General features: G+C 38.6%; 1 protein-coding gene across 1 annotated transcript in view; it reads left to right on the top strand.

Annotated features, from left to right (window-relative positions):
• The window catches only part of SYT10 (synaptotagmin 10), a 48,960-nt gene that overhangs the window by 9,671 nt on the left and 14,675 nt on the right, over positions 1-24,614 (top strand). The window contains exons 2-6 of the mRNA XM_080391478.1: positions 3,857-4,214; positions 10,080-10,644; positions 22,314-22,434; positions 22,795-22,966; positions 24,415-24,544. Of these exons, the coding sequence (XP_080247604.1) occupies positions 3,857-4,214; positions 10,080-10,644; positions 22,314-22,434; positions 22,795-22,966; positions 24,415-24,544 (1,346 nt within the window). The remainder of the gene's footprint in view (positions 1-3,856; positions 4,215-10,079; positions 10,645-22,313; positions 22,435-22,794; positions 22,967-24,414; positions 24,545-24,614) is intronic.

The following is a 24,614-nucleotide window of genomic DNA, read 5'->3' as shown; positions in this document are numbered from 1 at the left end:
GAGAAAGTTAAAGTATGGGAGTAGGTGTTGAAAGGACACACAAGTTATTTGAAGGCTTGAAGAATGTCTTGCAGTGAAACACTTAGAATTGGCTAGAAATGCTCTGATGGTATGTTTTTCAGCTGATAGTATCTATTCATCAAATTGAAACTCTGCTAGAAGGGATCAATTTTCATATTTCTAGTTTTGAAATGTTTCCAGCAGTTACAAAGTTGTTAAAACAACCAGTTTCAACATTCTTCTAATGAAAAAAAAATACAATTTCCAGTTCTAAAAGCTTTCCTCTCAAAATGTAACCTAATTATGCCAACCATCTACAAACTGAGCTGGAAATATTGCAAATTACCCAAAATTTAATTGCTTTTTGCTTCCTTTTTCTTATATCTGATAGATCATCAACATTTTAGAGAGTTCTACTTTTTTTCAGGGTTTGAGAATGGGAAAATATTTTGTCCAGCTTGATTGAAAATTTAGCTTGTTCAATTTAACAAAAAAGTTCCTTCAGTGGGGCAAGCCTCTGTATTATTATATTAAATTAATTTATGACTATGTATTGGGTTTCCATGGCAAGGTTTTGGTAGCAGGGGGGCTATGGGAGTGGCTTCTGTGAGAAGGTAGGTACTAGAAGCTTCTCCTATGTCAATTGGAGCCAATGCTAGCAGACTCCAAGATGGACCTGCTGCTGGCCAAGGCTGAGCCCATCAGTGACAGTGGTGGCATTTCTGGGATAACATACTTAAGAAGAAGCAAAAAACCTGCTGCACAACAGCAGCTGGAAGAGAGGATTGAGGCTACCTGAGAGGAACAACTCTGCATACACCCAGGTCAGTGCAGAAGGAGGCAGGAGGTGCTCCAGGTCCTGGAGCAGAGTTTCCCCTGCAGTCCGTGGTGAAGCCCATGGTGAGGCAGGCTGTCCCCTTGCAGCCCATGGAGGCTAATGGTGGAGCAGATACCCACCTGCAGCCCATGGAGGAGCCCATGGCAGAGCAGGTGGATGTGCCCAAGGGAGGCTGCGACCCCGTAGAGAGCCCACACTGGAACAGGCTTCTGGCAGGACCTGCGACCCCATGGGAGACCCACGCTGAAGCAGTCTGTGCCTGAAGGACTGCACCCTGTGGAAAGAACACATGGAAAGGACCCACATCTGAGCAGTTCATGGAGATCCGCAGCCTGTGGGAAGGACCCACGTTGGAGAACTTTGTGGAGAACTGTCTCCTGGGGGAAGGAACCCACACTGGAGCAGGGGAAGAATATGAAGGGGAAGAATGTGAGGAGGAAGGAGTGGCAGAGACAGAGTGTAACAAACTGACCACAACCCCCATTCCCCATCTCCCTGCACCACTGGCGGAGAGGAGGTAGAGAAATCAGGAGTGAAGTTAAGGCCAGGAAGAAGGGAGGGGTGGAGGCAAGGTGTTTCAAGATTTGTTTTTTATTTCTCAATGTCCTACTCTGTTTTTTTATTGGCAATTAATTTCCCCAAGCTGAGTCTGTTTTGCCCGTGATGGTAACTGATGAGTGATGTCTCCCTTTCCTTGTCTTGACCCAGGAGCCTTTTGTTATATTTTCTCTCTCTTGTCCCACTGAGGAAGTGGTGTGATAGAGCAGCTTTGGTGGCCACGTGGCATCCAGCCAGGGTCCACCCACTGCAGACCATTCTTTGGCCCTGAGGCCAGCTCACATGTAAGAACCTCTCTCCATGCTGTTAGAATCTGTCATCTGCTTAAACAAAAGGCCCTTATCCAAGGCACCTATTAAGAATGATCATTGTCCTACCCTAAATCCTGATCCATGCCCTGGAATTGGCTGGGAGGGTATGAACTGGCCCAGTTTAGAACCATTCCAGGGATTGGTATAGGTAATTGAGTTTCAAGTCATGGGTTCGTTTCCTGGCACAGTTTACTTTATGTGTATTTTGTATAGGCATGTCTTATGAAGCATATCATCTCTTTTAATCTCTCATACAAAGACATGAAAGAATAAATGCCTGCAAATTAGAACTACAAAAATACAAATCAGAAGTACAAATTTGCAAGGAAGTTATTAACCATTGAAACAAGCTGTAAACTCAACGCATCTTAGTATCTTCTCTTTTTGTCAAGATAGGACAGTCTGCTGCAGAACATGCACAAGCTAAATAAAAATTACTGGGCTCAGGAAGGATGTCAGGGTAAGCAGCAGAACAGACCAAATAGCCTAATGATCCTACTGAAGCGGAATTATCTAGAAAAATGAAATGCAAAAGTATAGTTTGCTTCTTGTGTTATGCAGCCATTCATTTTACGGAAACAACCTAAATAAGAATTTGCCATATGACTTTCTCAGTAAGCTGACATGCATATTCCAAGGGCTAGATGTTGACATTTAACTACAGACAGAAAAGGAGGACACCTTTCTCAGGTCTAGCGGGAAATGGTTGAAGAGGCATACCTCTGTTCAAGGCAGGGCAGCAACTTGTACCAAACTCTTTAAATCAAGAAGGACATCCTCTGCCAATACCAGACTATAAACATTTTCTATTTGCTTTTGCTATTCTCGTGTATCTTCACATTGAATGGGCCGTATTGTGTTTGCTGCTGAGAGATGTATCTGGATTTTATATAGTATTAAAGAAAACGTTCCCAAATTTTCTACTAGAATCTTCATCTTTCAAAGGGACCTGTGAGGTACACACTGTTCCATGGAGCTAATACATACCTAGAGGACTATTTTTCTTCCTGTGATCCTTCAGAAAAAATGTGCTCAAACTCTTGTTGCACTTTTCCACTGTTTAGTTTAGTAGCCTGGAGCTATGGATACAAAATATTAGCTGTTAAACTGTCAAAACTTGTTGTAACAAGCAGCAGCAGCCATTACCTGAGGGACATTTAGGCAGGGTTTATTGAATACTTTTAAAGTACACAGAAGGCTTTTTTCAAAAAGAAATGGATTTTTTTAGTTATATTTTGTAATATTACATAATTTTGGAAAAATCAAAGTGAAACATGTCACATAGAATAAAACTCCTAATTAGTGCTCAACTGGCATTTCTGCTGATCCACCATCTCCTAAAATATAAGTCTGTTCACAGAATTTCGTTGGTATGAATTCTGTTCTCGTATCTTTGGCCATGTTATTGGATATGCTAACTAATAGTGGCAGAAAAGGTCAGATACAGGGCAGCAGGGTAAAGTGCACCATGTGGTCTCTGTACAACTCAGGGAATTGCATAGTGTACTCTGAAGCCAACTGCGTTTTCAGAGTGGAATTTCAGATATCGATATATATGTGCTGTCTTGATCTAACACAGTCTTAGTCCAGAGCTTAAGATTTAACCTTAGAAATTTCTTATTTATGACAGACCGTATCTGTCCCTTTTTATCCCACTTAAACATTAGGATTTAACATGCTTCTGAAGCAGTTAGCACACAGACTCAAAAGCTTAGCAAGTCCTGAAGAAATTTGTGTATCATCCTGGTGGTTTAGAACTGGCCTGTCTTCATGTGCGCTTACAGAAAATGTTGACTGTGGTTTACATTTTTCAGCAGGATGTGTTCCTGGGACACCCTTTGACAGCACAATTTTGGAACCGTTTCGGTACCCCCTTCCTGAGAAGTCTGACTGAGTGCACGGGTAGTGGTATAGATACTGGCCCCTGGCCTGAACAACAATTAATGGAGCATTTGTGAAATAGGTATTAGAGAATGATAGCATTTTAAAGATACAGGTTTAGATATCAAGAAGAAAAAAAATAAATAGGACTTTAAAGCTCTATGCAAGATAATGATTGAAAAGCTTCTGTCTCGTAACCTGTGTAATTTTATTTTTTTTTTCTCCGTGTTTGTCTGTCATTATGATCTTTGTTTCTAATTCTTTGCAGACATCTCAGTCAGTCTGTTAGCAGTAGTCGTCAGCTTCTGCGGGCTCGCCTTGCTGGTAGTCTCACTTTTTGTCTTTTGGAAGTTGTGTTGGCCCTGCTGGAGAAGTAAACCTCTCACTTCCAATGCCAGTAATGTCCCTCAGAGCAACTCCAGTGCTCCTACAGAGGTTTTTGAGACCAGTGAGAAAAAGGAAGTTAAAGAAAATGGGAAACCTACAACAAAGGTACTTGAAGCTGCATTGAAAATTAGCCACACTTCACCTGATATACCAGCAGAGGTCCAGAACGCACTGAAAGAGCATTTGATCAGACATGCACGCATGCAGAGGCAGATCACTGAGCCCACATCATCATCAAGGTAAGTCAGGGGCACTCACATTTCTGGCATGTTTCCTGGGAACAAGTAGAGCCAGAACACTCTGCTGAGTATTTCCAGGATCCTGGATTATTTAAAGACTTCTTAGATATTATGGGTGAAAGAGCAGTCACATGAAGGGAAAGCCTCAGTGTCCTTTATTCTGAAATGTACAATGTACCTTCAGTTACATCAGTATTTTAACATATGAAGATCGAATCTGTGTCTTCTACTACTTCGTTAATACATATGTTGCAACTTTTAAGCATTTCCATTTTAGGTTTTGCGTATAGAAAAATCTATTTCAGGGTTATTTTTTAAAGTACTGCAAGTCTCACTTTTCACAGATATTTTTATAGATACAGCAGTTGCTTTTGCAGAGGAAAGTTTCCCTCTCCACTAAATATATGACAGATTTGTTGTTGATGGCACATTTCTTTAAGACATGGTTTGCCACTTATAAAGGAACTAAAATCCCAGCCTAAAGATGTATATTCTTATGGACTGATCTTAAAGCACTACAGATTCCATAAGATCTTTAAATAAATGACAAGCATGTAGTGCTCCTGAAGTGATTTTTTTTTTATTAAAGTGGAGGACAAACTTTTATTTTGTCATAGGTACTGCTTTATATTGAAAAGTAGTGAAGACGTGTGCAGTGACCTATAGTTTCAAAGGAGATTTTCTTCAAATACTGTCAGCAAATTTAATGCATGGAAAACAAACAATGAAGTGGAAAGTTCACTTTCTACATTAAAAAAAAAGGGAATGTTTTATAAACAAAGAATGGCAAAATGAAGGCTAAAGGAGGCACCTAAAGTATTGCATAATGCCTTAAGTTAGAATACAAATACTGTATAGGAAGTAGCTTTCCCTCAATAAACCATTTGCTAAATGAATACATGCTACTAAAGAAAAAACAAAACAAAACAAAAATACCCAAACCAAGACCCCAAAGGCTCACATTCACAATAATTTTTGGAGGCACAAGAATGGAGAAGACACGTGCTTTAAATTTAGGTGGTCACATACTTTGCTGGCCTTCTGTGAGTCCCTAATACAGCATTTTGCCAGTTCAGTGTGCTCATTGCAGTGGTGAGCGCTGAAGTGCTTTTTTCCAGCTCTTCCACAGCGTGGAACAGCCAACAGGCAACCACAGGAGGCTCCCGTAAATGACAGCACTCCAGCCAGGGGAGGTCTAACTGACTTCAGCAGCTGAACCATCTCCTGAATTACGAGACTGTACAGCTGGCTTTAAGCCACATTGCCCTGGCTATGCCTGGCTCCAGCTACTGTGTCCATCTGCTAAGACAGGGAGCACAGTATCCAAGCCACTCTGACCAAGATTTTCAAAATACTGGGATGTTATCTTTGAAATTGTAACCATCATATCAAAAAAAGAGGGACTGAGGTTGATACAGCTGAGCATGACAAGGGTATTACACAACTAACTAACAGGATATTAATTGGAAGAGTTTTGTCCATCATGTAAACCTGTAGGTAATCAGACTGTCTGACTTCCTGAACAGACAGAAGAAATAGCTGGCTGGCAAATGGACTTGAATACTCCCTGTGGTACTATAGGGGAAGAAAGACATTCCAGGGACATTATCCAGAGCTACTTCAGGTTGTGACAATATTCCCACAGACCTCTAGAGTGATTTGGACTGGGGTATAAATGCATATAAAGTATCTGTGAAGCCAAGGACAATTTTACAGAATTAAAGCCTGCCATCAATCCTACTCTTTCTGCATGTGTTTGTAACTTTGTAAGGCAGCTTTTTGTTTTTATCATCTCTAGATTATCAGGGTTAAAGCTCTCCTGAGAGGGACAGTTCCTTTGCTTTGAGTCACTCCAATTGTTCCACCTTAGCCAGTTAATAGCAGTATGTTTGGAGACATCATCTTCCTTTACAGTTTGCTGAACAGCTCTGCACCCTTGCTACAAAACATGTTTAGAATAAGATGTGTCTCTAAAATTCTCCAGAAATAGTAATTTCTGTGCTTGTAAATGCATTTTTGTCTATATCCCTGACCACCTTAAGGGAGTCTTAACCTTCTGACAGCCCATATTAATTATTGCTACCAAGAATATCATGTATGAGATGAAGGCTGGATATTTAGACATCTTTCTGGATTACTGCTCCATTGTGTTGCAGAATGTGGGTCACAAAACAACTAAAACCTGACTCCGGTGTCCTTCATTGGGGACCTCTGAATGAAGGGGAGCTATTAGCAGACACAGCAGTAGCATAACTTTCTCTTGCATCACCTTTGACACAGCACTGCTTCGTTGCACTCAGTTCTGAGTGATCCAAATGCACCATATCCTAAATGTATTCCATTGATAAAGGATCTGCAAGAAATATTTGCTGTCTGGATTGTCTCCTCTACACTGACCTCACCTGAGCTGGTGCAGATAAAAAGGTTGTAACCAGTTCTGTCATAGGTTAATGCAGCCATCAGCTGTTACTAAAAGAAATGGGCTCATATTAAGTCATTGTAATTGAAGCATAAGGATTTTAAGAAGCTGTTCACAGCAATAATAAAATGTGCCTGAACACTTTTCTAGACTGTACATTTAACATGGAGACATGTTAGTGTAGGGAAATAATGCATTTCTGCTTAATTAGAACTACATAATTTTCATAGTTCCAATAACATGAAAAGACTTGCCTATAAAAAAAAATAACAACCAAACCCCAAACTTTATGAAAATATTCTGTAATATAGTTTATTGCCTCTATGGTATTCTTTTCTTAAAATGTTCACCTGTATTTTTGAGGGACACGCTTTTTGCTCTTGAGCATTAGGTGAGAGATGGTCTTGTCATTCAGCTCTGCAAAGAGTAAGTTGGATCCCAAGAGGCACAAAAGCAAAAGTGAGGTGCTTGGGAACATTAAGGTTAAAGAAAAACAAGCAGATCTATTGACTTTATAATTGCAAGGAGGAGAAGCAGCCTCTGTTCTGTCTAAATACCACAAGTGCTGGTGTACATTCCTGGATTTGGTCCAAAAGATTGGTCTAATGTCATCTAGGAAAGCTAGACCAGAGCCACCCCTCATAAATCTCAAGTCATATCATAAATCATCATCCCATCCTTCTCTTTTGTCATACATATAGCAGTATTACTGAGTTAGAAATCAACTTCATACTATCATTCCTATGCAAGCACAATTTTATATTAGAGATTTACATACAGATTTACTGTCACTAAAAATATATGTGTTCTAAGTTATGGAAGGCATGTCTGCTATAGGAGTGCTATATATAAGAGCCAGTAGAGGCTGAAGTACCTGGACTTGCACATTAGTAGCTTTGCAGCATTTTCACAACCTGGTTGCCTGACTTCCTGGTACTTCATTATCACAGTCATTAATTCCTTTGTTATTGCAGAACAAAGGAAGATAAATATGTTACTATGACAACAGTGAAGCATCTTAATAATTAACAGACCAATTAGCTATCTTGGTGAAATGCTGTGACTCAGAGCAGATACTAGGTGCTGTGTAATTAGGACTTTGGCTTACTAGAGCAAAAGCACTGCTGGCTCCCACAGGGAACAACCAGCCATACAGCTGCACTGTTTTACTCAGTGACATCTTGCAACAGTGATGACATTCACAAGAGGATCTTACCTGCATAAAGTTTGAAAATTTGAAAGAAGGTTGGTACCTTAAAAATCATAGATTTGGGGGTTTATATGTTACTTTTACAAGTATTAACCCAAATCTTCATAAATGCAAGAGAATTCAAGGAAAAGAGAATTTGCCATGTGTCTGTTTTCACTTAGACTGGCAATGTCATACAGCTGGCTTCACTGCTTTCCCTGCACAGGCAGTTTTCTCCACTGCTTGTCTATGGCAGGGTTTGAACAGGATTATCTGGGCATCTCAGTACTACAGCTGCAGGTGTGGGGAGCACTCGGGAAAGCCTACCTGTCCGGGTTTCATTAGCGCTGGTAGAAGCAGCAGTAACATAGGTCTTCCTCAACTTCACTGAGTCAAAAATACTTAGAAAGCTAGTGCCTAAACTGCTGCATGCCGGAACATTTGCTGCCACTACCTTTTGAGTGGAGTTCATTTCCTTCCCTGTGTTTAGCACACCTGCGAGTCTGGACTTCTGAGGACAAAGGCACAGGGACAGCCCTGAAACTCCCTGAGGACAATACTGTACTTTCCTGACTAGTTAGGGCCTTCCCCCTCCTCACTCCATGCAATGTGGACATTGTATACTATGAATTCAGGGAGTTCTAGCATTTAAGAGAAAAGTAAATCTTTCAACTTGTCTGTCTGTGAAAAAAAGGTAGAATGTGTTGTGAGGGGGCTGTATTGTTCATCTAAATTTGAGATCAAAACACCTGGATTTTTTGGAGCCACTTCAAATCTAGACAATCAAGTTCTCCCTCTGCTATTCTTGTGTCATGCTAGGGTTGCTCCCTGCACCTAGCAGTACTGAAACAGCTGAAAGGGGAAATGTTCTTGTCTATTATTTAATGGCTGCAGATTACCCTTTTGTATCTCTGCCTAGCTGAACTGCAGTAGTTTTGTGCTTCATGCCTTCTGCAACCACTTCACTTACAGCAAAAAATACAAATAATATCTATGAAATGAGCCCTGGTTGCTTTCAAATGGACAATTTGCATTCCTGATTTAAGAAAAGAAACACACAGCTGTGACACCTCTTGTTTTCAGAACACAACACCACCGGGAAACCAAGCAATAAGGCAAGGCTGCATTTGGCATTAATAAGCAATTGATTGCAAAAAGCAGAGGAAATTCTGACAATTAAATTGTTTTTTAATGGCAACTAAGTATGCTCACAGGAGGAAGTAGTGAGCTTTTCCAGTACAGAATTTTGGATTAGTGAAGTACCAAGGAAACGCGGAAATGTCCAAAAATGTAAACTGGACAGTGTGATCATAATGGAATCTGCTGATGATTCATTCTATGAAGCTCTTTGACCAGTGTTTTTATACTACTGTGCAAGGCTGTATGGTGTGCCAGGGGTTTGATTGCACTTCTAGTAGGAAAGGCACAAATTTCCATTGATGTTCAGGAGTCAAGCTCATAAATACATATGCTTATGCAACACTGCATTCAGAATTACAAGGATTTAAACATTGTGTCTTGCTAGGAGTACAGGAATTAGCTTTCCAATACATTATACATCAGAGTGTGAGAACAGAAGGGAAAAACCCATCACAGAAAAATGTTAACCAAAACTTTGATGTGTATTGCAGCCAGAACAAAGTATTCTCAGTATGAGTGGAGAAAGCAGCCTGTACCTCAGTGTAGCAAATGCCAAGCAGGAGTACATAAAACATTGTAGGATGGCAAAGCACTATGCTGCAAACCCTCAGACATAGCTCTGCATGGCCTTTTCAGGCACCTTTCACAGTCATCACTGTGAAGCTTGGTAAATGTGTAATTGGAAAATCACCACAGAATGCCTCCAAAACCCAACAATTACTGATGACCGTTCTGCAAGTGATTTTTTTTTTCTGCCTGACTATACTTTACTCAGGCCCTAGCACAGTGGGACCGAGCAATGTTGGAACTGTCAACTTGTTCTGTGAAAGAACCTGAATTTGGTTTTAGCTACACAGCCTGAAAACAAGGTTATAAATATATGTATTACCAGCACACTGGTTGTCTTTAGGGCCAAGAAGTACATTTAGAATGATCATTTCCTCTCAAGGATGTTTTAATACTTGCAAAACATTTTGGGGGGATTATTTTACAATTATTTTAAAGAGAGGAACCCTTACTAATGTCATGGTCTTGTATTTCCTACTTAGTAGTAGCCAGGTCTTTTCCCAGAGATAACCGTGGCTCATTTTGTGTGTGTGTGTGTGTGTGTGTGCAGGCACAATTCTTTCAGGAGGCACTTGCCAAGGCAGATGCAAGTGTCCAGTGTTGATTTTAACATGAGGACAGATCCGATTTTGCAAAGGGGAGAGACGACAACCAGCATTGGGAGAATAAAACCAGAACTCTACAAACAGAAGTCTGTGGATTCTGATGGGCAACAAGAAGATGTGAAAACATGTGGAAAACTTAACTTCACTCTCCGGTATGATTATGAGAATGAACTTCTGGCTGTCACAATTGTCAAAGCCTTAGATCTGCCTGCTAAAGACTTCACAGGAACATCTGATCCCTACGTTAAGATTTATCTGCTTCCAGATAGGAAAAAGAAGTTCCAGACACGAGTTCACAGAAAGACATTAAATCCTGTCTTTGATGAAACCTTTCAGTTTCCTGTAGCCTATGATCAACTCAGCAACAGGAAATTGCATTTCAGTGTTTATGATTTTGACAGATTTTCTAGACATGACATGATTGGGGAAGTTATTCTTGATAACCTGTTTGAAGTCTCAGATCTCTCCAGGGAAGCCAATGTATGGAAAGACATCCACTGTGCTACCACAGTAAGTAGTGCGTTTCAAAAGCATTAATGTGATATTTTCATTTCTCTTTGTAGTTTGTGGCACAGCATCCTGTTTATCAGCAGAGTCTGGAAGAAAAGAAAAAAAAAAGTTGTCAATATTTTCCTTTGAGCATAGAGAATAAGGTGCTTAGGAAGCTATAAAATATAATAACTACAAATCTTCTGGGAACATACCATCACCCATATGGTTTACTGCAAATATAAATTAGATTTATTAATTAAATAGTAGATCATGAAGGTCACTGCTTAATAAGAACAACTAATGTTTTCCTGTTAGCAAAATACCCTCTCCTTCAAAATGACCATCTATTAAGGAGCAAGCCCCGTCCTGCTCTTGTTAGCAGGTTTTCATCGACTGGGAATTTTGTGAAGAGAGAGAGAGGCTAAAAATGCTTGAAGTCTAAAATGTTCTTTGCTGGCTGCCCTGTGCTTAGGGTCCCCAGCAGACAAATCTGTGTTGCTGCTGGTTACTAGCAAAACTCAAGAGGCACAACCAGGAGGAATTAGGAAACAGAAATTATTTGTTTGTTGTTGCAAGCAAGAAGAGGAAGCCTATGCATGGATGACAGAATGGATGACAGGCTACCAGCAGGAAAGCCATCAGTCTCCAAACATTGTCTTTATTAACCTTGAAATCCAAACTCATCTTTCCTGGCTGGAATTTGAGGGGTAAAAAAAAATGAAATTATGGGAGGTATGTGGGGGTTATTTTATCTAGTATGCTATTTATATAGAAGTTTTCCCATCCTTTGGTCTCGGGAGATATCCAAAACAACCTGAGTCATCCCTGGATTTGAGCATGGCCTCCTGACAGCCATAGTGGGGATGAACAGAGGACAGAGCGGTACTAGACACTGTTTCAGACACAGAAGCTTTATACCATCCCTTCAATAGAGCCAGAGACTTCCCATGCCTCTTTTCCCAAATATTTTCATGCTATTCATACCTGCTAGACCGGGAAGTCTAGGTCTGCATGACTAAAAGGACAAAGAGTATTTCCTCACCGGTTTGAGCATAAGCATTGTGTTTCCTGAGAAAGGAGAGCATAGTGGAGACAGTTTTTGAATGTGAATTCACAAAACCAGCTACTTATTTAACTGCCGGCTCTACCAAACTGGTCTGAGCAGCCTTCGGCACACTTCCAGAAAACCACATCTGTGGATGCTTAGTTTGATCAAGCTCAGGTAAACTTAAGCACTGTGTTCTCAAGCTTAAAATTGAATCTGTGTTTAAGGTCTTGGAATAATAGTCCAGTAATAATTTTTACAATTTCTTCTAGCTTTGATATTATCTTTAATACTTCAGTAATGATTTAAATGCTCACCGTTCCTTTGCAACAGGTATGTCTGGAGATTTTTAGCTGATAACTAGAATGGTTTCAGCAAATTAGAATCCCTGGACTGTTCACCACTTAGTTTTGAGCAGATTAAAATGCCATAGCAATTTTTGCAGCTGGGAGAGATACTAATATACTGGATTAAAATGGTTGCTATCTGGGTGCTGAATTCTCATGCGAGTTTCTTCCTCACTAAGGGTTAGTACATGCAGTCATAGTGCTTAATTCACTCTGCTGGTGTTTTACTGTGTATGAAGTTTAAGAGAAAGCATGAAGTTCTTGGATTTCAGCCTTTCAGCCAGTATATTTTGCAGTATTCAATGTGTATAAATAAGTTGTCTCCAACTAAATCACTAACAATAAACACAAAATTGAGATATCTTCTAGTATTGGGTCACCACACCAGCTTTCATAAGCCTTACACCAGTCACAGAAAATTATGTAAGAAATTGATTGAATTTATTTTTTCCTGGCAAAATAAAACCCTCTTATAAGATGTCCTGTTACTATACGTGCAATGTGCTGCCTTGTGTTTTATTTCAGCTGTTTCATGTGAATTAAAATTTTAATTGGTTAGTAATAAAGATTTCCAATTCTGCCATTTCAGAAACTGTTAAGATGAGAGAGCCAATCCTGCACAGGAATAAATAGTGCATAAGATGTTAATCAATGGGAATTATAGTCTTAAGCCCCAGATCTAAAGTTTACCAAAGTCACTAACTAGCAATTAAAACTAACTAATGTTTGTCAGAGTCAACTGAATTTGGATTAAGCCTTGGAAAAAAAGACCCAGCTGGTTCTACAGTGAGTGAAAAATAACTGTACTCCAGGCAAGCATGCTTTGGTGTTCATGAAGAACCTTTAAAAAACAAACTGGCTGTCTTAGTGGGAAGGTCCGTCCTTACACAGTAGAGCACAGGAACCAAGGTGCCGTTCTGCAAGTATATTTCTCTCATGCTTTTTCCTTCTTCACCTCCGCTCTGTTTTGTTGTATGTAATGTGGAGTTTTTCAGCCCTTGGTTCAGACATGCTTCCTAAGTGGTTTGTTCATGCTGTTGCTCAATGATAGATATCAGAAGATGGGAGAAGTAATAGATCACAGGGTTGGAGGGTTGGTCCAAAACTTAAAAAAACACAGCAACAGTAGCCTCTCCTCAGCTTTGAGTCTTTTACAACTCTTCTGTAGTCAAGAATTTTCTATTCAGAAGGTAGAGTGAGGATAAAAAACATTCCTATTGCCCACTTGGAAAGAACCTGTTTTTATGACACAAGGCTCTGCAGTGTCGAGTTGAACCACCTACTAGATAGATTTACCAAGGAAATTAACTGCAACATTTTACCAATGAAGAAAGTTACCAGAGGAGATCAGGAGTTTCTTTGCTGTGCAAAGACTCTCTGTTAGCAGTTAATGTTATTTTTAGAAGATTTGTTTGCACATCCATAAAGAGTTTTTATTTGGTATAGGAAATACACAGTCTGGAGAAAATCAGACTGGATGGTTCCACTGAGTCCTTTTGGCCATAAAACCAATGACTCTGTGGGAATCTACAGTTTGAATACTTTTTTTTTTGCTTGTAATAGTGATTCAAAACTATTTTATAGAAGTGCAGGATTGGCCCCCGCACACACTCATTTCTCATGGTTTTCAACTGTCAATATTTATTCATCTTTTGTAGTTTGTATTTTGTTCCTTTAATTTTTCATCCATATCATTGTTTCTCTGTTACATGTTATGTTGAAAACCTACAGCTATTGTATAATATGTAGCTTGTACCTGTTGTAAGTGCTAAAGCATTTTCGTTTCTCAATGTTAAATTATCAAGGTAAATTTGGTGTAAAATTGGTTGTGGAAAAGAAGTGTCCCAGGTATCTGATGATATTAATATCCCCAAATTTTCTTATACGTGGGTGATTGAATATTCAATAAATAATCCATCATTTACTTCTGTTCGTTTGATTAATTAAAAAAAAAAAAGAAAGACAAGAGGCAGCTTTGGACCACCTGTGAAGGTTGCTCAGTATATCAGAGTACTGTCACTCTTAATACACTTTAGGAAATTAATGCATAATATCAGAGGCAAACATAATATCAAATGGATTGTTTAGTCAACATATCTAGGGTCTGTTTTTGCAAAATGCTTGTGGGTTTTGCATATATTTCTGAGATTTTGTTACTATCGAAATATACTGCATACTTTAAAAAAAAGAAAACTAATTTATTGGAATTGCTAACAAGCACTTAAGTCAAATATACAGTGGTGTAAAACTGTGTAGGCAAAAAGACCACCTGTTGTGATCTAACACTTTCTGAATGTCAAAGCTTATTAACTTGCTGTTATACTTTTTTAAACAATTGATTGCTTTGGAAATCTCTGCCTCTAACATTGCCTAAAGAAAATTGGCAAGTGACTGTCACAAAACACTTTTTTTCCAAAGCTGTTCTATGAACTCTGTCAGTGTAACCAGCTATAGGAAACTATGCAGTTGGGGAAAGAAAAAATGGGGCTCGGAATTTAGATGAAAACCATTTCCAGGATAGTGATAGTCTCTTGCAGATGTTAGTCATGGAGCTATCATATATTTGTTGCCTCTTGAATTATCTCACGTAGACAGAAAGAACTTGATTTTTATTTAGTTTTCTGACACCAGGCGTGTCAGTGCTGCAGTTTTCTCATTTGTGAAGTGGGATATATAAGAAAGTTTTGTAAGAACACAGACTTCATGTGCTGCCCATGAGGTGCAACTACTGTTTCTAAAGCACTTGGAATCTAAGTGAATAGCCTTGCTGGAAAAGACAGAAGTTCTTAAATACCTTTTTTAATAAGCAGGGCAGTAACATTTGTCTCAGTTAATTTATCTCAAACACTTGCCAGAGTAAGATGTCACACATAATCCTGCTAGCCATTGGCCTGTTATGGAAAGAGGTTCTTCTGACTGATTAAATGAGAATGAAGCCCACATCTGCAGTTGACCCAGAGCTGTTGCAGGCATTATCTTTGCTTAGTTTTCTCCGTAGTTCACTATTTAATAAGTGGGCAAAAAATGGCACAATAGACCTTGCTCTGAGTAAGGCAGTAGTGGTATAGAGCTGACAAAGAATATGTCTTACAGTAGTCAAACTTTGAGGCCACATGTGAAGGATTGTCCTATTAGTGTTTAAAGAGCAGCAGTACCAGGAAATGTTTTATCTCCAGCAATGTAGTGGGCTGTGCCCTACAGTTAGCCACCCTCATCAGAATGGACATAGACTATTAGTGTTTCTGGAAATGCACATAAAAGCTTTAACATTATGTTAAACAGCTGTGATAGAGTAAAGACTTACCGGTATAGAAACATTTATCATCTCTGTAACGGGAACAGCCCCTTTAAAGCCAAGTATAGTGGGCACTTGTTATTTCTGTTCAGGGCCAGTGATGTAAAGGATTCATATGATCACTTGCTGCTGAGTAGATGAGAGAATACTCTGGGTCAGCCTTTACAGGAAAGATGTTGAGGTTCTTTATTTGGGTTTGGAACACTGCTTTAGGTCTGGGTGATAACTTGAAAAGGCGATCAGAAACAGTGCATTTCTGTCCAGTTACTGAAAACAGGGAAGGTTTGTATTATTACCAAATGTTTCTTTTCATTTGAAATGACAAACTATTTTAATATTCTGCTTTGCTAGAGGCAAACTGCTACTTTCAGCCTACCTTAAAAGTAAGAAATATTCGATGAATGAAAACTATGGTTTCCACAAGGGAAGTTAGTATCTCTGCATCCCAGTGGTACCATGGTAGCTAAACAAAGGTGCACGGCTTGACTGACCTGCTGTGCCCTAAGTGCTCTCTGAGTTTCTCACTGCAAATAATCTTTGCAGTCAATGCATTGCTGCTTCGGAAGTGCATCTTTATGTGGGAAGCCACATACGATTTGATTCGTTCACGTGCCAGTAGATGCCACGGTTAGTTCACAGAAGTACCTCTGTTCTCAGCTGTTCTGAAGCAGGAACGGGCTTGCTTTCTGCCTGGCAAGATGAAACTACTCCCCTGGTGCACAAGACAGATGGCTATGTACACAGGGAGAGACAAAAGAGGCACGGGGGAGGCTTCCCGGGGTGCTATTGAGAGCGTTCAGCCTGCTGGACCCAGTGTGCTATCTCTGGGAGTCCTCTCTATGCAATCAGGACTGCAATCAGCAGCTGCACTTACCCAGAGCAATCAGGGTGTCAGGAGAAAACGAGCATTTGGCCTCACAAGCAGAAGCCACAGTCATGATAGAGCAGCAGCCCCCACTGCTTCCATACTGTCTTCCACAGAGGCAAGAAAAAATACAAACCTCCTTGATTAACTTCCCAGGACAACAGTTCAATCAGTGGTGCTGGGAGGAAGAAAAAGAGCTGGTTTTAATATGCAAAGAATAACAGGAGAGGAAAATAAATATTAGCTGTGGGGACAAGGTTTCCAAGGTAAAGTCCCCTTGAGAGGTGGTAGAATTAGCTCTCCAGTTTGACCTTTATGTAACTTTTGACGATTTCTGTGATAGCATAAATACCATCAAATTCTAAACGCATAGATGAGAAAGCAGACTGACTGGTAGATTTCTGTATTGGTCTTTCTGATCATTCTTTTAACTCTTGGTCTATACCTTGAAACCAGAAATGTCTTAATACATTCTCAGATAACTGTCTGAGGGGACAGGTTTCCCTCTTTTCACCCAACCCCCAACATTTATCATTGTGATTTATTTTATGCCTGATTCTTGAAGCTTGAAGTCAGTCATTTTTACTGTAAAGAAGGAATATATCTATAATGTTTCTAAACAGAACAAGAAAAAAGAGAGAAATCTGTCCTTTGGGGGACTTACCTTCCTGCAGTATTCAAGTAAACCAAAGCTCTAGTTCTACCACTGCATTTTTTGTTAAATTTATGTACTGTACAGAAAAGCAATTTTCAGTGTGACTAAAGGAAGCAGTCTAGGAATGTAAATGCTTAAATAACTTCTTTGGTTTCTGGGAAATTACTGTTAGTTAGTACGGATGCTTACTCAAAATACAGCAGAAAAATGAAGAGAAAAAAGATTGTGAAGCACATGTTTAGGAATCAAATACAAAATGAATTCACACCACCCTTAGTATTTTTGCTGTGCTACTCTCACATGCAGTCTTTGAATCATCATTTAAATTACAATTAATAGGAAAGTAGTTCTGGATATTAAAATAAAGATTAAGATTTAAAATTATTACGGTGGATTATGATAATCTGAATGATAATGAAAGTAGTAACAAGAAGGCTTTGAGGGAATTTAATTTCTAATGCAGTATTAACTACACAAATACTAGTTATTTTAACCATGGAAATTAATGACACACTAATAACAATAAAAGTGTATAAATTTTTTTGTTCTAGTAACATTTAAATAGCTCATTGTAAGAATCCATAGTTAGTTGCTCTTTTAAGACTTTGCTTGAGTTGCAAAACTTGAAAAACTAAGGCAAAAGAAAAAGAAACAAACATCAGTAAAAAATGGCCCAGTGTTCATTTCACATATCAGCTGCCTATAATCTTTTCACACCTGCTAGCATAGGAAACAAGAACTTGGATCATAGGACAGAGACTACAGAAGTTCTTACATTTTTAGTATAGTTAGTAAATAATTTTTCCAGTTCAGTTCTGTGTTATGAGTTGTGATGTGAGAAGAAACTACCCTGAATGTGGAAGGATGTCTGTCTAGCTTTCTTACTGAATCTGTAGAGGTTCCTAGCTAAAAGTTGTCTCTAATGTTGAATTTAATGGAGACAATTGGAAAAATTAATTGGTTTAAGAGACAGCAAAGCTTTCACCAGCAACAATGGTTCTGAGAAAATGATCAGGCTAATCAATGTTACCCTACAAGGGATTCAAGTTCCCTCTGACATCCCTCCGCTGTTTATCCATGTTGCAAGTAGGGAGCACAGCCTCTGTAGAAATGCTGCTAACTTCTACAGGCGTAAGTGTGAAAATGAGGGCACTGGTGTCCATTGGGTCTGATGACAAAAATAATAGAATAAGCACCTTTTTCCATCTGACTTTGCCAACCCCTGAACTGATTTCCCAAAGGCCCCTAAAGCAGGGAACGCAGAAAGATCCCTGGTAACCTTACGGAAAAAATGATTGGCACGTCCATTCAGGTGTGATTGCTTGTGTAGGATGAGAACTATGCGATTTGAAGAATCTGTGTTCTTTAGCTAAAAAAACCCCAAGTTCATCTGAATAGCTGACATATGCATTTGAGATCGGTGTTTTCTTTGTTTTATTTTGTTCTAGCACCACCGTAGCAGAAAATGGATTGGATAGTGAAGTAAACTGGGAGCTATAAAAATAACTGGAGCTAGTATAGCACTTACCATCCTTTCAGTTTCGTAGTACTGTATGATGGCTTGTGTACACAACAGGGAAATAAGTGAATTAGAGATAGAGAGTCCCGCAAATGCTTCCTTTTGCATTAGCACAGCTGTGCTTAATGCTGTTTTTTCTGTACCTGTTATTGGGAGTCGGGGGGGGGGAATCATTACAAGCATCTGTAAAGCCAACTGTTAATTGAAATCTGAGTTTAATTTAAGAAGAAAAAGAAAAACTCAAAGCAGACCTAGGAAATAGATAAAATATCATGGGATGTACCTGAGTAATGTCCAGTTCTAGGCAAATATATGATACCTGTAAGGCAATCTAAAGCATAGTTAAAAATTTTCATGAATGTCAGCCACTGGGTCCAGGCTTGTGTCTTCTGAGCTGAGAAGTTTAAATACTGAGCCTTACTTTATTTGTTATCTAGGTCTGAACCTGTGTTTTCAGCTCAAAATTCATGAATCTCTAGTCCTCAAGTCAACAAAAAAAGTGTGTATGGGGGAAATGGTGATATCCCGGACATTTTATCCAATACCAAGTCTCTGATGCTAGCATATATATATACACACATGTAATTTTAATCGTAATTCTTCAAAAGAACATTTAAAAGTTCGTAAGTCTGGGGCTCCACCATGTGTGACTGATTTCCAAATAATATTTATTTTAGTGATGCTTTTTAATATCTTAATCTCCAGTTGCCCCATGACTTGTAGAAGTCCTAACAAAATATAGTCAGTTCACTCAAGTATGAAGAAAGAGCACCAGTCTCAGCAGATACTCAGAGTAGAAACTCAGTAAAAGTACTCTGACTTTCTATTACTTACTAACCAAAAAGACACTGTCTACAGAACTGTCAGAAAATGTTTCTGGATACCACAACTAGTACCAAATGGAAGTAAAAAAATAAAAGTCATCAGAGTTGTTTAAAGGATTCTGAAAGAACATGTTTTTAACTTGACCTGAGGACCGTAAGAACTCCTGGTCTGTGATGGAAATCTATGACAACCAGTTCTCTCTACCAGGAGAAGAATTAAATGGTGTCTGTGGACTAGTGCAGGGTAACAACTAATTTTATTTCTGGCCCTTTGGCCTTATAATGAGCAACTTGTAAATGTCTTTGATATAGGCAAGATGGTTTATTTGAAAGAATATCTATTCTAGCCTACTGCAGAATTTATCTATTCAAATAGTGCATAGAGTAACATGAGCGTTATTCCACAATAAGAAATTCAGACCTGTCAGGACAACACAAGCCACATTTTTTCCAGATATAGAACATAGGCATCATAAAGTGCCTGCATAAACAGTGGAATGGAAGAGAGCTTTTCCCCAATCCTAAAACCATCATTTACCAGTTCAAACTGATTAGTCATTACAGTCATTACAGTGCTCTGGTATCTTCAGTACATCTGCCCTTTGGACAGTCTGCTGTGTGAAGCAAAAAGATTCCCCTCATTTGTTGTCTAAGCATTTCTGTTTGCATTAAGGCATCTTGCCTATTCATTGCATAATCAAAAAAAAAAATGGGGTTTGATTGCAGGGGATTTTCCAAGCTCTTTTTCAATATAACTTTAGTACATGGTGTTCAGAAAGGAAAGAAAAAAGACTGAGCATAAGCTTCAAATGGTTGCCATTTTGTTAAACACTGATGTTTTTCTCTGCTTTTCCAAAAAGTACTGGAGAGTAACCACCATATGGAGTTTTGCAAGTATTTTGAGCAATGCTTCTTTTAAAGTATTTAAGTCATGGTAAATAGTCCTGTCTGTATTCTTATCCTCTGAGCTCACCAAACCTTTGAGTGTGTATCTAATTTATCTTCAAAAACAAATAACACAATACTCAAGTTCACAGTCCCATCTTGCAAAAAATGGTTTTTTTCTCTATTCACCTATACAAATCTCTCGGAAGATGGAAGAATTAGTCCTTTTCACAAGCTGCCCAGTGTGTTTGATGATCCAACCCATCTTCATCATCTCTCTCAACAGAGACATTAAACTTTGAAGTACTGGATGTGGGGGATGTATATTTGCTTTTCAAACAAAAGACTGAGATCTCTTTGACATATGGATATGAGGAACAACAATCAGACTCTGAATTCAGAAAGTAATGCTAGTAACAGAAGCTGTGCTTAAAACAGATTTCAGATATGACAAAAGCTAAAATATAACAGAGCGCACTTGCTACTTTAACAAATGAGTGACAAGAATAACACTTCATTTGTTCAAGTTTTATTTATTTCTTCTGAAATAAAAAAGTGAGTTTGTTAATGTACTCTGTGGCACAAAATTCTGTGCTCTGTGTGGTAAAGTAAGGGCTTGGGCTAAGGAGATGTCAGATAGCTTTATTTATCTTATGTGGACTGAATGAGCTAAATAATTTTGAAATCCCAAGAAATCTGAAATACTGAAATACTGACAAGCATGAAATTTCCCCACAGTGCATGTTCACATGCTTATCAATCTATTAATTCTCAGAACAGAATCCCAGCAAAACGACTGAACATGTGAATTCACCAACCTACACAAACGTCAATATTTTATTAACAGTGTAACAGAGAATTTAAAGCTATTCTAAAACTACATTCTTCAATCTAAAATCTGCAATGCAGGGGAAAAAAACAAACACACAAACAAACCCCTGAAGCATGTGGTTAAGTCCATCTTTACTCAAGAAGGATCTGAAGTACCTATTTCAATTTAGGCAGAGTATTAACCTGAGGGAAGTCAATATAACTGTTCATATCAGAACTGAAAAATGTGAACAAGAAGCCTTAGTCTGTCTAATAACTATAAGCAATGTAAGTCGTCTACACTGCAGTCATTATTTTAGTATGTATAATTTAAAAATATATCATGCTTGCCCAGCTGATGCTAGAACAGCTGTACCATAAAGCCAGCAGTTCTCAAAGAAATTTTTACTCTCAGGGTAGCTGTAGGTTTGACAGATAAAATGTTGAAGCTGAGATATTAAAAATAAGCTTTTTAGCAACAGTCAAAAAAGTCCTTTGAGATCGCATGAGCATGCTTGAGAGTGGCTGCCTTACAGAAGTAACTTCCTTACAAGCTCATTACAAGCTCATATTTGAAACTTCTGAGTTGTTCTTAATATGCAGCTTTCTTTGGGCCTTTTTTGGGGGTGTATTTAAAATTTTAGAAGAGGAACAATTCAGAACATAACATCTCAACAACTAAGCTTTTGTGGTGTTAAATAATTAAATGACTGAGAAAAGAAAAAATAAGAACTGATGGAACCTGTCTTCCTTAGATTACATTTCTCAAGTGTTGTAGCATCTGAACTGTATCACAACATCATATTACATGAATCCACAGCACATCGTCTCAACATAGAAACTATCTTTGTGAGGATTATTAAGTTCCATATGGACCTCATCTATCTTTCTGAGTATATTACCCTCCAAAAATCTGCTGTTGAGACAAGTTGTTGGTACAACTCCTTTACTTTGCTTTTCTTCTAGAATAGAACAACCTCTCAAAGCACAGTAAGAGCAATAAAGCTAGCAACTTTTACAAGCACATTCTTCTTTTCAAAGCACTTAAGATAAACTTTTCATATGCATACATGTGTGCAGAAATAAATTTCCTATGTAAATTCCAGCAGCTAAAAGTCATGTAAATGTGTGTGACCTAAATATCCCACCAGAGTTCTTTCTACTGTGGTTGATGGAGTCTGAGTATTTTCAAGAGCAGAACTTAGCATTCTACATTCAGCACCTTTCCATTTGTATGAATGCAACACAAACATATCAGGAATCCAGAGATTTTGGCTCTGCTTTTGTTCTAATTTCTCAGTTTTGTAATTCAAGATCCTGTAGCTAAAATATTATCCTGTTGGTATCCTTTCTGTATTTTAGGATAAATCTAAATTTTTGCATGATCTGAATGAATTGTTGGCAGTATGATCAGATTTCTAATCATTGCTTTTCTTTTTCAGGAAAGCATAGATTTGGGTGAGATCATGTTTTCCCTTTGTTATTTGCCTACTGCTGGGAGAATGACATTAACAGTCATCAAATGTAGGAATCTCAAAGCAATGGATATAACTGGCGCATCAGGTGAATCTACTTATTTTTAAATAACAGGGCAGAGTCTACTCAGGAAGGGGACAAATAGGAACTCAGGGTTTTTTTCTGTGTTTAATATGGTTGTGAAATGGAAGTAGCAGGAGAATGGGTATAGGCCCTGTTCAGATCCACTGGCTACCTTTGGTCTGGCAGACGGTATGACTGTTTAGAAGGCCCATACCTTTCCTTTGCATTGACAGTGTATTGAAAGCAGTGTTTGCCAGAGTCACTGAAATCTTTGTAATATATTTTTTTCTTAGCAATGACATTCCTACAAAAAATATTGCTTTTGTGTTACACATTTGAATGACTTTGAATCCAAATACACACAACTGATTATCTGTTACTCAGATCCATATGTCAAAGTGTCACTGATGTGTGAGGGCCGAAGACTGAAAAAGCGGAAAACGACCACAAAAAAGAACACGCTCAATCCCATTTATAATGAGGCCATCATCTTTGATATCCCTCCAGAGAATGTGGACCAGGTCAGCCTCTCCATTGCAGTCATGGATTACGATCGGTAAGCACAGTTTGCTTTCTGACCTTTAAACTTCAGGGAGAAGTTACATGATCATTGCAAGCAACTACTTTCTACCTCCTTGAACTTTCAAGTAGGTTCAGTGTCACAAAAGATAAAGCCCTGGGGTCTTTTCCTGAAGAAGTTTAAAGCTTCCACACCTTTTACAGCTCAGACCATTTCATCTGTGTCACCAGTAACTGTGATGAGGAAGAAACATGGCTCAATCTTCTTAGGGGTTACTAGTCTTGGTATATATTTCTGTCCCCATCTGGTTGCTGGACTATGTAAAAGCTTTATAAATCAGGTATGTCTCCCAGTTTAAAAAAGGCCTTCACACCTCTGGTTTCTATTTAAATGGTAGTTATTTCAAAGCAAAGAAAATTTGGATGACTAAAAAAGAATTAGATGCTAATTACCTCATTGAATTAAGTCATAATTAATTCTTTGGTTGACTCAATAAAGAAGCTTTGTAACCTTTGGGTTCAGCCCTCGCTGATAACATATCTAAGCCTCAATTATCTATGTCCTCACCAAGAACTGACAGGAAAAGACTCCTACTTGGAGTGGCTCAAGGACTGCAGGTTAAACCAAACAGTGACTGAAGAATCATGCCTGAGCCAAGTTTGATTCATTTAAGTGCTATTAATAATAAGCTCTTGAGACTGCAGGGCAAATAAAAAGTAAAAGTCAAATTTAGTAACACAAAAATTCAGATTGTTTTTCTTTGCCATCAGATTTCTGATTGTCCTCCAACTTCTGCCAGGAAGACTTTCTCAGTCAGATGTGAAAGGGACACTATGGTGCCGTTAAGGTTGCACACTTTCAATCCTCTTCAGCTGCTCCTTTCGAAGTGTTTGCTAAGAGGAAGTTAGGAAACATTATTCTAAGGCACATATAAGGAGTTCTGGAGTCCCTCAGAAAGTCTATGGCATTGCCTGCAGTATGAACTATTAAGGTATAGCCTATTACAGCTATGGATCTTTTCTTTCACAATTTTGGCTGAAGTTCCAATGACCACAACAATTAAAGCTGGGAAATATAGTATGAAATGATGTCTGAAGGATTTGCAGCAGGAAATGTATGCCCTTCCATTTTCCTTCACCTTCTTCTCCCACAAAATTGAAGCATTCCTTCTAGATCATTTGGTATATTATGGTCCTTTTCTGTCCTTGTGTCTTTTGGACTGTAACCTTTTAATGGCAAGGGTTAAGTCTTCATTACTAATTTTATAGCTGTTAGAAGCACTCTGGTAGTGGCTGGAGGTTTTTGATGCTAGCATTACAGAACTTAATATTACTATATTACCACTAAAACTAATATCTGTAAAAAATAATGTGAAAACTTTGGGCATGTATTCTGTGCTGCACTAAACCAGTAAACAGAATTATAAATAAAATGTTATTAAAACTATTTTTTTAAAAAAATTTCTGCCTCTCTGCAATTCTTAGAGTAGGGCACAATGAGGTCATTGGGGTATGTCGGACAGGAATTGACGCTGAAGGGCTTGGAAGAGATCATTGGAATGAAATGCTGGCTTACCCCCGTAAACCAATAACTCACTGGCATCCACTAGTAGAGGTAAGAAGTAGCGAAATTTCCTCCTTCTCAGTATATTGTATGTTTTTGTCTTCCTCAGACTTTATGTGGT

Source organism: Falco punctatus (genome assembly GCF_963210335.1).
Source record: "Falco punctatus genome assembly, chromosome: 6".
NCBI classification, from domain to species: domain Eukaryota; kingdom Metazoa; phylum Chordata; class Aves; order Falconiformes; family Falconidae; genus Falco; species Falco punctatus.
The sequence above is the reverse complement of the archived record's forward strand: the minus strand, read 5'-3'. Positions and strand labels throughout refer to the sequence as shown.